The sequence below is a fragment of the Stegodyphus dumicola genome, chromosome X1, assembly GCF_044657685.1.
Source record: "Stegodyphus dumicola isolate Sdum_Otavi_A_Nest chromosome X1, ASM4465768v1".
In the NCBI taxonomy this organism is placed as follows: domain Eukaryota; kingdom Metazoa; phylum Arthropoda; class Arachnida; order Araneae; family Eresidae; genus Stegodyphus; species Stegodyphus dumicola.
The window spans coordinates 7854607-7869103 of record NC_140780.1 but is presented as its reverse complement, the minus strand read 5'-3'; the positions used below and the strand labels follow the sequence as shown (position 1 = coordinate 7869103).

General features: G+C 31.7%; 2 protein-coding genes across 2 annotated transcripts in view; one reads left to right on the top strand and one right to left on the bottom strand.

Moving 5' to 3' along the window:
• LOC146993073 (uncharacterized) overlaps window positions 1-14497 on the bottom strand; it is a 325553-nt gene that overhangs the window by 26337 nt on the left and 284719 nt on the right. The gene's annotated exons all lie outside the window — the stretch shown is intronic.
• LOC146993076 (52 kDa repressor of the inhibitor of the protein kinase-like) lies at window positions 9240-13165 on the top strand. The gene is made up of 3 exons (XM_085807452.1): window positions 9240-9359; window positions 10000-10095; window positions 11333-13165. The coding sequence occupies exons 1-3, from the start codon at window positions 9310-9312 to the stop codon at window positions 11559-11561; spliced, it is 375 nt and encodes a 124-aa protein (XP_085663578.1). The 5' UTR covers window positions 9240-9309; the 3' UTR covers window positions 11562-13165.

Here is a 14497-nt window from a genome sequence, read left to right as displayed (position 1 = left end):
TTAACTTCTGACTTATCCCATTTCTTGTTTTTTATTTTGCTTTGTCATGTTTTAATGACAAATGGCTTCAAAAAAATCAAATTACCTTTATTTATATCAAAAGAAAATAATAACAAGTCGAAAACACCATCTTTATGCGGTACGAAACCTTAACTTAGAACAGTCATAAAAGACCTCTTAATTTATTACAAAAGTTTAACTGTTCGTTACAAAGCCCAAAAATCACCTCAAGAAATATGATTTTACAATGTTCTATAAACATAAACTAGTCTTTAAAAGAAGAAAATTACCTTTTATTTATGAAAAGAATTTTATGTTCAAAGGTCGAAAACTCCTTTTTGTCTGATATGAAACTTTAAATTTAAAAGAGAAAAATTGCATCTATATTTATGTTTCAAACTTAAATTTCATAAAATGAAAAATGACCTCACATTTTACTTGATATCGTTGTGCAATTCATAGATGTCAGAACGATCTTTTTTCTCTTAAACAAAGTTGTAACCAATATTTATGTTATCGAACAAGATTTTGGAATTCAAAATTTTTAATTAATGAATCAGAAATGCAGATATTATATGCAGAAATGCAGTTTATCAGGAATGCAGATATTCACAATGAACTTAAAGTTCTAGAAATTAAAACGTTTATGGCCAAAATTGCCAGAAAATTCTTTGAGAACATCCACAAGGTTGAGAATGAGAGTATTCCTTTACTTATCTACGATTATAATGAAATTAATAACGCCAGAAGGGCAGGAGCAATTCTAAGGGCATTAAACTAATGATTATGAAGAATTTTATTTAATTTTACTTTATTTAGCATTCTCTGGAAACATATTTTCATAATATGCCTTACAGCTTCCATTTTTTAACAGTAATTTCTTATTATTGATTCTATTTTAAATTTAATACTCTTACTTAGAAAAAATTGTAATTCCTAGCAGTAGATAATCATGGACCTTATAAGATATATATAGCAGTAGATAATCATAGACCCACTGGGTTAGTCTAGTGGGTCTATGATTATCAGCAGTAGATAATCATAGACCCACTGGTTAGTAGGTCCATGTAGATAATCATGTGACATAGTAAACCCCTCCTCCCTCTTCGGCTCTACCAACCCTCTAAACGTATGGCTTTGAACCTCGCCTTCATGTCAATAGCGAATGTTTGCGCCCAGCTTTAAAATGTTACAGAGTCACAATTTTTGTATACATAAACGTCTTTGCACTTTCGTGCTACAATGTGCATTCAGAAGTTACAGAACATGATTGCATAATGTAATGGTGGATCATTAAACATAAGTACTTGATTAGGTATAATAGTAGTGGATAAGTAAAGCTGACATTAGTACAAACTGTGTATAATCAAGTGCAGTGATTAGATATAATATTCAAAGCAAACTGTACAAGGCTATTTGTGCATACATTATATGTAATTACTTACCACTAATATTTATCACTACTTTCTGATTATAATGTATGCACAAATAGCCTTGTACAGTTTGCTTTGAATATCAGAAAGTAGTGATAAATATTAGTGATAAGTAATTACATATAGTAAAGTATCGTGTGCAAACAATTGTAGAGAGTAATTACAAAATTACATATAGTACAGTACCGTGTTTACGAGAATTCAGCTCAGTTAGATGGAAGACACCGAAGGCAGAGGTTTGTCTAACAGCTGGGCTTAATTTTTCTATTTTATTTTTCATTTGTCCAAATACCCTTAAAAATAATAAGGGACCAATCAAAATCGTCTGGCTCTGAAAACCCTCCTCTACCAAAAATGCCTGCCGATAGCGCTCATGCTACACTTTCTCTCCTTTTTCTGCTACTTCCCACAATGAAATCTATATTTAAAATAGAAGAGAAACACGCCAATGTGACAGTGACAATTAAAATCGCAATAACAACCTTGTATTTAGCGTAAGTATATTAAAACACTCGACAGATTTCGAGGGCAGCTAAAGGTGCCTCCTCCTCTGCAGAACGAAATTCCTAGAGAACGGGGAAAAAAAGAAAAATAAAGCAAAGGAGTCTCAGAAACACGTGGTCCTTATCAGCACTAGGACCACTAACTAACAAGTAACTAAACAAATAACGTTCAAATAATTCAAAGGGTAATTTTACACGAACTATTTCGGTATGTGTTCGAAATTTGTCTGAAAGTGCAAGCTGCTTAAAAGCTCAAATAGAAGTCAATAAAAAATGAAAGGAAAAATTTTCAAATAAAGCTACAGTAAAAAAAAATAAAAAAGCAATTTCTGATAAAGGTACAATAAAAAAAAGTAAAGAAAGAAGTAATTCTTTTGTTTAAAAACGTATATGGGGGATGAATTGGTTATTCGTCCTGAATAGAAAAAGCTTTGAACTTTTTAAGTAGAAATAGGCCTTGAAGAATTTCGCTATTTCTACAGGAATTTGCGAAACTAAGAAAGAAAACTAAATTGCAGTGGTTTTAGTTGCATTAAAACTGGCTGCCCAGAAGAAATTTTCAGTATGTTTAGCAAGTGAATGGCTCGGTATTCTTTAGCCCAATTAATTTCGGTTACCTTTCCATGACTTGGAGCAAAGAGAGAAAGACGCATTCAACTGATAAAATGTTCGAGATCTAGAAAATCGGAATCTTTTGTAATAAGGCACCGGCAGTTGCAGAGGAGAATCGCAGGACCAGTGGGAACCACCTTAAGGATCTTTAAAGAGCAGACAACCCAAATGGGTCATGTGACTGCTCTGCGGTGGCCTTATAACCCAGATGTCAGCCGATCTTGTCTAAGCCCTTCGAGACCTCTTAAAACAGATTTGGGGATTTACCTGTCCCTCTTAACTTAGGCCTGCAGGGAGATCAGTAGACGCCTCGGACTTCGCGGCCCATGTCCTGTGGTTCAAAGCTTTAGGCTATTTTTTGACTTCATTTCTTTAGGCAGCACGTCTTTTTTTATCCATTACACATGTTTTTAAGTTTCTGCAGAATTTTTTTCCCCTGCTCTTATATATCACTTTTATAAAGAATAAGCTTTCGTCTCGATGATGGATACTTCATTTTGTGGGACAATTAAGTTGTTCGCGATTACACGTAGTCAAATTTGACCGCGGACAACAAGCAAGGTAAAAATTTTATTGCGTTACATCCAAAGCTGCACGTAAATAAATATTTAATGAACAATGTATTAGTAGCACGGCAAAAATTGCAATCGAAATACTTTTTCCTTTAACAAGGTGTATTTAATTATAGCAAAGCACACTAGGGCTATCTGCCTAAGGGGAGGGATGCCTTCGTGGAGGATTTTCTAAGGGAAACTGGCTCGTATACACGTTACACATGGGGAAAATCACGAAAACACCCATGCAGCCAGCCCGTTCGCGGGATTCGAACCTCGGACCGAACTACCAGTGTTCAGCGACTCAGCCGCTGGTGGGCCTTTCCTTTAACAAGAAACGTGAATCAAGTTTTAAGCCTTGCTTAGCACCATTTCAGTGTCCAACAGGGAAACTATTCTTTTTCCATTGTCCTGAATAATTAGTTTCTTATAAATTCCTTAACCAGTTAACTGTGATTGACGAGTATACTCGTCATGTGTGTAATGAAATGGAAAGATAAGAGGGAGATTTATTTAGTAAGTATTGTACATAATGACAACGTAATAGAAACAAAGAAAAGAAAAATAATAACAAAGAGAATGGAGCTAGTGATTGATTATAATAAAAAAAAATGGGTGGAACGGATATCAGCGAATATCGTAGCTTACTCCATAGCAAGAAAACGAGTCAAAAAGTACTACAATAAGATATTTCTCCTTTTCTTAGACATTATGTATCTGAATGCATTCATATGATATAAAAAATAATGGAACATTACCGCGTATTAACTTTTTGCTCAAATTTATTGAAGACACTTTTGCGACGTATCCAACTGAAAGAAATAAATCGACACAAATTCGGCCATTTAGGCGAGATTAAACCAATTAGGCGGGAGTCGTGTTCCGGATTATATACCCGGAACATCGGGAAAAAAAATACCCTACGCGAAGGTGTTCGCATTGCTACAAACGTAAGATCAGGACGGAATCGCGTTACTGGTGTTCGATTTACAAAGTCCCATTGTGTATCCCCCCTGTTTCGCTGAATATCGCCACAGCAGGAATTTAAATTCTTACTTTTATATGTATAATATTTAATTTAATTTATTGCGTTTTTAGTTTAATATGTATGTAATATATGCTTATGTTAACCCAATAAGTAAATAATAGTAATTTTCAATTTTATAAAATAAAAAAATCTTTTTCATCCAATATCTTACCAGCGCAACTTATTCTGTGATGGACGAATAGACTCGTCATGGCTCGATTCCGGCAACGCAAAACGGTTCACACTCTTAAACAAGGGCGCCACAGTTAACTGGTTAAGATAAAGGCATTGTTTTATGAAATATTATTTTCCTCATTGGTCGAAAATGAATGCTCTTTGATATTATATTTAAATATTTCCTTCGGTCTTCATTATGGTGTTCAAAGCATCCTGTTTAAATATTATGCAAGTTTGCACTGCCTCCATTTGTCCCACACGTTCATAGTTCAAGTGCATCTGACTATCTATTTATCCTGACTTTTTTAAAATCTTTTTTTTTTCTTTGTTTTTGTACTCGTTCTTTAAATTTCTCATTCTAAAAACCTCCCGGTTAAGTGAATCTTTTGTAAGCGCTTATTATCGAACCTCATTTATCCAGGAGAATGAGCTATTTATAGTAACATTTCACCCTGTCTATTCCGAGAACAGAGACACTCTGGCGCTAGGTTCACTTAATAGTATTATATTTCGTTCATATTATAACTCAGAATGCACAAAATTTATATCATTTAAGAATTATCTCATCGTTGCCACATGTTCTATTCAAATACTATAATAAAGCTAGAACGAATTATAAGAGAAATTAAGCAAACAAACCAAAAAGGAAACAGTTTTTCACAGACGATTGAGTATTTCTCATTCAATTAATTCAGTTCTCACTTCTCGACAAGGCAAAAATACATAAAAACTCAATATCTGTATTAAAAATTACGAAGTAAATCTTAAACACTTATTTCCTCGAAAACATTCCAGAAAGGATTAAGCATGATTTAATTCGCAATAATAAATGAAGGCGTTATCTTTGTTGTTGCGAAGCTACGTTTCTCTAGATTGGCAACAAATCCACTACTCTGCTGTTTCAAATGTAAACAAGCAATGGCCGCCATCAGTGCCCTTAGCGGCACTTAAACAACTTTTAAATTGTGCATAATTGTAAAAATTATGCATACAGATTTACTAAAGGCATAAAGACCTTAACCGGAAGATAAGAACAACATAATTCTATCATTTTTAAAGCAAAAAATGTACAAGCTAAGTTTTTCTAGATTGGCAACAAATCCACTATCCTGCTGTTTCAAATGTAAACAAGCAATGGCCCGACATCAAGACAAGAATAAATGGTAAGCAAATTGTATGTATTACAATACATTCAAATGTTACGTAACACAATCTAAAATAGGGTTTGTATGTCTTTGATCTCTTTCTTACTACACTTATTACTTGACATGTTACGCCACTATTTGCTGAACTTCTTACTCTTCCATGAGTTATTTCCTAATAAAAAAAAAAAACGTTTTGTGCTTTTACATAACCTATAGTCACACTGCTTATCCGAATAAATTAAGCATTTATTTCAAAAGAATAAAAAGTTGGGAAAAAAAGAAAAAGAAGAGCAAATGATTGGTTTTCAGGATGATTCAATATTATTTTTCTCCAGCATTTCGGGTTAAGCGAAGTTTGACTGATCGCTCCAATGTCGGCTGTACTGATAACGCCGAGTTTAAAGATTATACCTATTATTTTCCGAATATTTATTTTGATTTCAGTAGAAATTGAATAAAATTTTGGCTTTAAAGTATTGCTTCAAATACGCAAATCTACTTGTTAAGTTTTTATAACTGCTGTACAACATTTTAGATGGAAAATTTTTATTTCACATATGTTAAAAATGGGAGGGTCTTCTTGCGCGATTCCTTGGCTTGGATAATCAATATCACATTAGTTGCTGTTACTCGAAGTGTAAATTGACACATAATAAAAATGCTTCAAATTATGATTTTTGTAAAATAACAGTGAACACAAAAGCATAAATTAAAATTATGGAAGTCTAGAAATGTACGGAAATATTAAGGACAAACTTTATACGAATTTTGAAAACTGAAGTAAGAAAGTGAATAAAGAAAATGTATAATTGCCGCATGCGTACGAGAAAGGGCTTTTATACACGCACCTACTACACAATCAAATTAGGATAAACAAAATATCTATTATTAGCAAAAGAAAAAGTTGAGGAAAGTGTGACGACATATGCACACCTCGGACACACAGGTGCTTAATGAGAAGAACTTCTGTTTTATTCAGAGACTAATTGACAGAGAACTTTAAGGAAAGGTGTAGCGGAAATCCCCTGGTATGGTTTCCGGACATAAGGGACAGTAATTACCTCATTCCAAGTATTTTTCCGACAATGTGTTGAATAAAACGAAATAGAGGATCTTTTGCGTAATCTTTTTATGCAATAAAAGACTAAGAAGACGCAATCCTGAGTCGTGGCTGCATCCAGCGGCCATTGTGTGAATATTGGCTGTAATGGTTGATTATGTTAATTGTTACTAATCTAGAATTTTTTATTAAGTTTTAAAATAAATATTTATAAGACAACAGTTCTTTTCTTTCACCCAACACGGATGTTCAGACGTTACAGCTTTATTAAAATTGGTGGCAGCAGTACAAATAGAAATCCACGAAGTTACGAACATCAGTTCGAAAAAGAGAATACAGCTCATCGTTAAGCTGTGTGGATCGGAAATATCAAAATGAAATATTGTTATTAAATGTAATAATTTACATAATAAATATGATTAACTTTTCGAACTGTTAATGAAAGGTACATTTAGAAAAATTACTAAGAATGTTTACAAGATTTTCTGACCCAATGACTCTTCTTTCACCCAATGGTCTACCAGCGCCCGAGTGGTAAAGTCGCTAAACACTGATAGCTCGGTCCTGGGTAAGATTCCTGATGAATGGGGTGGCTGCATGGGCGTTTTCCTGGTTTTTCCCATGTGTAACGTGTATATGAGCTATTTCCTTTAGAAAGTCCTCCACAAACGCATCCCCTTCCCTTAGGCAGCTAGCCCTCGTGTGCTTTGCCCTAATCATCTAAACCAAACCAAAACCCTTCTCCAACGCACATTTTCCATACAAGGCAGATTACGTGCATTTGTGCATCATTCACGTATTGCTTTAGGAGGATTAGTTAGCAATTTGTATGTGCAATGATAACACAGCCAGGGAATAATTAGTTGCTTATAAATTCCAGGATAAATAGCACACCATATATTAACATGTTAGGCGCTTACTAAGACTTGTTCATAATTATTAACAGCTTTAATTCTCTTAGTCTTGATGTTCGTAATTATTTGTACAGAGTGTTTCTATAGAAATCCAATATTGAAAATTTTGCAGTTTTGAAGACGTTTAAAGAACTTTCTCAAGTGTTATACTGAATATTTTGAAGTTGACATTTAAAGAATTCTGGGAGAAAAAATATCTAAAGTGTGCAATATTTCAAAACAGAAATATATTTACACTATTATGTAAAAGTAAGGGACTAAAACAAATAAGCAGTATGAAGTTAATCCTTGTAATTGAAATATAAATCAGATTTGAAATAAAATCGATAAAAAGAAAAATATTTAGGGAAAAACAAACCGAGTGTGAAAATCTCTCCTTGGAGGATGAACACCACATAACTATACTTACCAGTTGAAATTTTTATTTTCCGTTCTCAATCAAAAAACCTTGCAAAAAAAGGGGGAAGGGAAAATAACATAATGAATACTGAGAAATATTTGAAAGAATATTACGAAGCATTATCTCAATTCTCTATTGATCATTCACGTTTAAAATACGCAATGGAATTTGTTTTTCGGATTGGATCTACTGATCCGCTGCAGTCAATATTCTTTTCTCCAGTCATCTGAATCCACAGATCCTAACCATATCTCACAGTTACAAGCAAGGTGTGATACTTTGCTCTCGTTAAAATAAAAACGAATGATATTGGAAATTATATCCTACATCTCGTTTGCCATTCAAATGGGGAGAAGCGAACAAATTTCTTTTCTTTTCTTGGAAAGAAATTTCATTTACGTGGCAGGTGCTAGGAATTGAATTCAAATTTCTACCGAAAGCGCTAGTTTATCCCAAGTAAACACATGCTTTACGTAATGTATGGCATCATCTTTTCCTTCTGTAAAGAATTTATCACTTAACTAAGCTGGTTGAGGTTTGGGTCCCTACATCAATCCCACCTGCGGATTCTAAGGCAAGTAATTCACGAATCTTTTCCCAAAAACCATTCTTCACCACCAAGAGCAGATGGTGTATAAAGGCTGCGTTCAGACAACGGCGTAAAGGGCATAAAGGCGTAGTCATAAGGGCATAAAATACGGAAATTCCGTTCACACTTGCGAGAACGGGGTGTAAGCCGTGGCCAATGGGAGAAGCTAAATTTGGGCATGCGTAGATGTGTCTACAGCTTTCCTGCGCTGTTCTCCTGCTCGATTGACTTCCTGCGTTCGCTCTGCTTGTTTTGTGACAGCGAAATCTTCTGTAGAACGCCGCTTCGTTTTAGCTCCGTTCTGATGGGTCGACGCTTATCCCAAACTCGGCGTAAAGTTGAAAACTTTGAACCTTATGTCACGAGCCCTGAACTAGATTTTGTGACGTAGCACAGACTGGTTGCCTTGGCAACGGAGCTCGGCTTTAACCACTTTTGCCCTTTACGCCCCCGTCTGAACGAGGCTTAAGAAATCCACGATATTAGAAGAATATAAAATGGGTGGGAAGGAGAAAAAAGGCAGTTATATAGGCAGGAGCCGAAGACAAAAGAGAAACGAAACTATGGCAGGGAAGCGAATCAAACTAGCTGCAAGGGGGTGGAGGATGTACAGGCGCAGCTCTGACAAAGAATCTCTAAGGAGAAGAAGTAAAGGTTTCCCGAAGCAAATGTGGCTCCGCCAGACTGAAGAGACGCTCTGTGTATGTCCCTGAAGCTTATTTTAAAGGGGCAATCCATCCACCCTCCGTACCTTTCTGCGCATGTGCGAAATAGCAGGCAAGAAACCGGCATGTCGTCAGCCATATTAGCAATCTTTTACCACGTTGTTCGAAGAGGTTCATTGAAAGTTTTTTTCAATTCTTTTCTCTGGTTATTTAAGCTGATCATAAGATGGATGTTTCGCAAGGACGATCACCGGAATTCACCCGATTCTCTTTCTGTGAGGTAAGCTTGCTTTTTTAATTCGAAAACCTATCATAGATTTTAAAAATTGATTTTGTATAGTACATTAATTTTGATTCCCAAGCTCCAAAAATATTTTGTCTCATTGTATCACACAGCAGCTAGATTTTCATTCTTAATATATTAACTTTGCATTTTAGCATATGAATCTCAATTTATATAATTAATCATATGGCAAACAAATACTATAGTTTTTGCAGGCATATTGCTATTTCTTTCCAAATTTTTTTACTGAGTTTTAAGCTTTAAAGTCAACTAATAATAATATTACGACAAAACGAGCGATCAGGAATAAATTTGCCATTTATAATAATGCGGCAACTAATGGCATGTATGATTGCATAAATTAATTTTATTAATAAATTGTATTATGCTTCAGCTTTAAATTTATGCTATAATTACCAAATAATTTATCTGAGAAAATTTATAAACTTAGTTAATATTAGTGGCCACTGAAGACTATTTTTAATGTAGTATATTGATAGTTATATACAATTTTTCGTATTTTATGATTATTTTTGAAAATTTTATATTCATTATTATAAAAATATAATTTTGATTTCTCTCAATATTTGATGTGGTTTAGTGAATAACAGACTAACTCAATCTATCTTTTACTTAGCAAACAACCCAAATCCTGGTATCGCTGTAGTGTTTGTGGGACATCTCGAAAAACACCAGACAGGAAATTTTTCAGATTTCCTAAGGATCCTATTAGGTAAATCATTTCTAAGTTTAAAAGAAACTAAGCTTTGATAATTAATAATATATATATATCTCAATTTTTGATAGAGAAGCAAATATTTCATGTATTTGGAATAATTTAAATAAATAGCTTGTTTTTTTCCATTAAGTGTTCCTCATCATGGACAAATAGTTCAGTGTTCTTCTGTAAATATTCAAGATAACTGTGCTTGTGATACAGTTGCTCCCAAAAGTGTTCATACACTTTAAGAATTTGTAAAAAATGCGCTGTAGCCCGGAATTGAATTTGATTATAAAGCCCAATATTTTCTCATATCTCGAAGTGATTTTGAATAAAACCAAATTTTTTAAAAATTTTTTCTTCTAATATTTTAGAGGATAATTTTTGTAATTTATGTATTACAAGCTTGAATGCTGCAGGATATCCTACAAAAACTGACAGAAATTTAACTGCAATATTTCGTAATAGTGTCTGCAGATTTCTTTAAAGTGCACGAAGATTTTTGTGAGGTAACTTTTTTGTTACTTTTTAATTATTAATTCCCCCCCAAAGTTTTACTGTATTCTTATAATACTTTTATAGAGTTTTGCTAAGATAAATTTATAGATATTAAAAAATTCTCACAGCACTATTTCACTGAAACATAAGTGTACGAACACTTTAGGGAACCACTACATATTAGTGTGAATAAGGAAGGAAACATTTTAAAGATGCACTTTACGAACAATGTGTACTTTTTATTGGTGCCTTATCCTTTTTTAGTCATATTGTTAACAAAACTGTACAAAGAAATGCTAAATTGTTTAACTAGATACTATGACCGGTAACTACAATTTAACACAATATCTGCAAAATTATTGGTTTTCGTACATCAAAATAAAATTAGATGAAATGCAATCGTTTCAGAATTTGTTACTAATGTAAAAGGAATTTTTTAACAAGGTTAAATTTCTAATAACACTGAAAAGAGGTTCTTTTAATTAAAGAAAATAAAATTGTTTTTTTTGTTTTCATAGATCAAAATAATAGAGAATTAGTATAAATATGTCAGAAATGTAATAAATCATATTATGTACATGAATTTTTCCTTAAATTATAATTTAATGTTTGTTCTTAAAAAATATATAACCCTTCTCGAGATTGTGTAACTAATGTATAAGGAATGTTTTTAGTTTGCTATTTTTCTACTAACACTGAAAATGGATTTATTGAAATTTAAAATATAAAATTAATGTTTTCATTTTTATAGATCAAAACAATGGGCTCCCGCATGCAGTAATCAAGACTTGTTAAATATATCACCAACTAATTTGTATAAAACTGCACTAATATGTTCGTCACACTCCAAAGATCATGATTACTGTTCACCAAAGATGCGATATTTACATTCCTGTGCAGTGCCGACAAAATTTGAACAAACAGGTATCTACAATGTTTACTGTTATTATTTCAATATGCTTAACAATAGTGCCATCTAAGAAATAACTCATCAATAATAGTGGATCACCTGTCATGTTATGCTCAAAGAATACTGTGCAACAAAATTGATGGTTTGGATCGCCTGTCAAGACTTGTTAAATAAATCACCAACTGATTTGTATAAAACTGCACTAATATGTTCGTCACATTTCAAAGATCACGATTACTGTTCACCAAAGATGCGATATTTACATTCCTGTGCAGTGCTGACAAAATTTTGAACAAACAGGTATCTACATTGTTTATTGTTATTATTTCAATATGCTTAACAATAGCACTATCTAAGAAATAACTCGTCAATAATACTGGATCACCTGTCATGTTATGCTCAAAGAATACTGTGCAACAAAATTGATGGTTTGGATCGCCTGTCATGTTATGCTCAAAGAATGCTGTACAACAAAATTGACGGTTATTAGTCGAAATATTGACTGTTGATTTTTGGCAAAATTAAAATTATGTAAAATCCAAGCATACAGCATTTTTAGAATTATTATATGTATATTGAAGGTGGAAAATAGGCATTTCTTGCAATTGCTATTTAAAAGAATTAATTTCTAATTTCATAATTTGAAACAATCTTCATCAGGATGAGCTGCAGCAATATTTATTGGATTCAGTGGATTATTTACAAAACTTCTTAATACCTATAGGTTTGATTTTCAAGTTAAGTATTTAATCTTATATTAATAAATGTGAGAAGTATTGAATATTTTATGAACAAAAAGAATGAAATTAGTTATTTTAGTAATTTATGTGCAACTTATGTAAGACTTTTTAAATGTAATCTTGTATTTGTTAATTTAAGTGAAATGCTTTTGGCTTTTGGTTGCAAACTTTGCTCTTTTTTCATAATGGTCATTCCAAATAATTAAAATTTCTCTTTTTTTTTCTTCTTTAAAGTTGAGGTCAGATAATTGTAATGTATTTCAGTGTTTTCAATTTATTTAGGGGTACTTTTAATTGTTTTTAATTATTTTTTCTGTTTTGGTTAGTTATATGCAAATTTTGCTTGTAAAATTTTAAATATGGATTCATAAAAATTCATTATGTGTTGCATGGTATGTGTTTTCTTCTTTTTTAAGCTTACAGAATTAAATGTACTCATTGGTCAAATAATTCTTTATTAAATAGATTTTTGGCAAAATTAAAATTATGTAAAATCCAAGCCCAAGCATACAGCATTTTTAGAATTATTATATGTATAGTGAAGGTAGAAAGTAGGCATTTTTTGTAATTGCTACTTAAAAGAATTAAGTTCTAATTTCATAATTTGAAATAATCTTCATCAGGATGAGCTGCAAAAATATTTATTTGATTCAGTGGATTATTTACAAAACGGCTTAATACCTATAGGTTTGATTTTCAAGTTAAGTATTTAATCTTATATTAATAAATGTGAGAAGTATTGAATATTTTAAGGACCAAGAGAATGAAATTAGTTATTTTAATCATTTTTGTGCAACTTTTATAAGACATTTTAAATGTAATCTTGTATTTGTTAATTTAAGTGAAATGCTTTTGACTCTTTGTTTTCATAATAGTCATTCCAAATGATTAAAATTTCTTGGTAATTTTTTTTATTTTATTTTAATTTTTTTTTTTTTTTTTTTTTTTTTTTTTTTTTTTTTTTTTTTTGAGGTTAGATAATTATAATGAATTCAGTGTTTTCAATTTATTTAGGGGTACCTGTAATTGTTTTTAATTATTTTTTTTGTTTCAGTTAGTTATCATGCAAATTTTGCTCATAAAATTTTAAATATGGAGTTATAAAAATTTATTATGAATTATATGGTATGCGTTTCTTCTTTTTGAAGCTTACAGAATTAAATGTACTCATTGGTCGAATAATTCGGGATTAAATAGATTTTTGCAAAATTAAAATTATGTAAAATCCAAGCTACAGCATTTTTAGAATTATTATATGTATAGTGAAGATGGAAAATAGTCATTTTTGTAATTGCTATTTAAAAAAATCAATTTCTAATTTCATAATTTGAAATAATCTTCATCAGGATGAGCTGCAACAATATTTATTTGATTCAGTGGATTATTTATAAAATTTCTTCCCAGGTTTTAATAACACCTGGAAGGTTTGATTTTCAAGTTCAGTATTTAATCTTGTATTAATAAATGTAAGAAGTATTGAATATTTTATGAAAAAGTAATGAAATCACTTATTTTAATAATTTATGTGAAATTCTTTAAAAGGCCTTTTAAGTGTAATTTTGTATTTGTTAATTTAAGTGAAATGCTTTTGGTTCTTGGCTGCAAAATTTGCTCATTGTTTTCATAATGGTCATTCCAAATAATTGTCTAAAAAATGTCTTGGTATTTGTGAAGATGCTTAAAATTATTTTGCATATGTATATTCTAAAACTTGAGAAATGTCAATAAAAATCATTTTTTTACCTCAAATGTGTTATTCTTTGTTTTAATATTTAATAATATGCTTGATATGAAAAGAAAAATAGCGTTATTTATGTAATTAATTGCAGATTTGTTAGAAATCTAACATCACAGCAGTAGTTAATTTTGTTTTCTATTAATTCTGATGTTAGTTATAAATTAATGCTAGATATTATATCAAAAGAATAACAATTCTGTGAGTTTACAGAAAGAAGAGTTAAGGGGTAAAATAAGGAATATAAAAATAATAAAATTTATTTATTTATTCATTTATTTTGCAATTGAATTTTAGGATGCTCTATGCGAAACATCTAGACGATTAAAGATTAGAAGATAAAAGATCAGCTACACAATTTATCTGAAATGTATGAAAATAAAACATTTTGAGGAATTTCAAAGTAAAAAAAATTACTATCTCCTCGGACTGCGCTATTTAAATTCCACCCTGCGCTGCTGTTTCACTGCATAGCAGCCGTGGCTCCTCGATATAGCGGCGCAGAGGCGAAACAAGTTTACATTGCGTCTA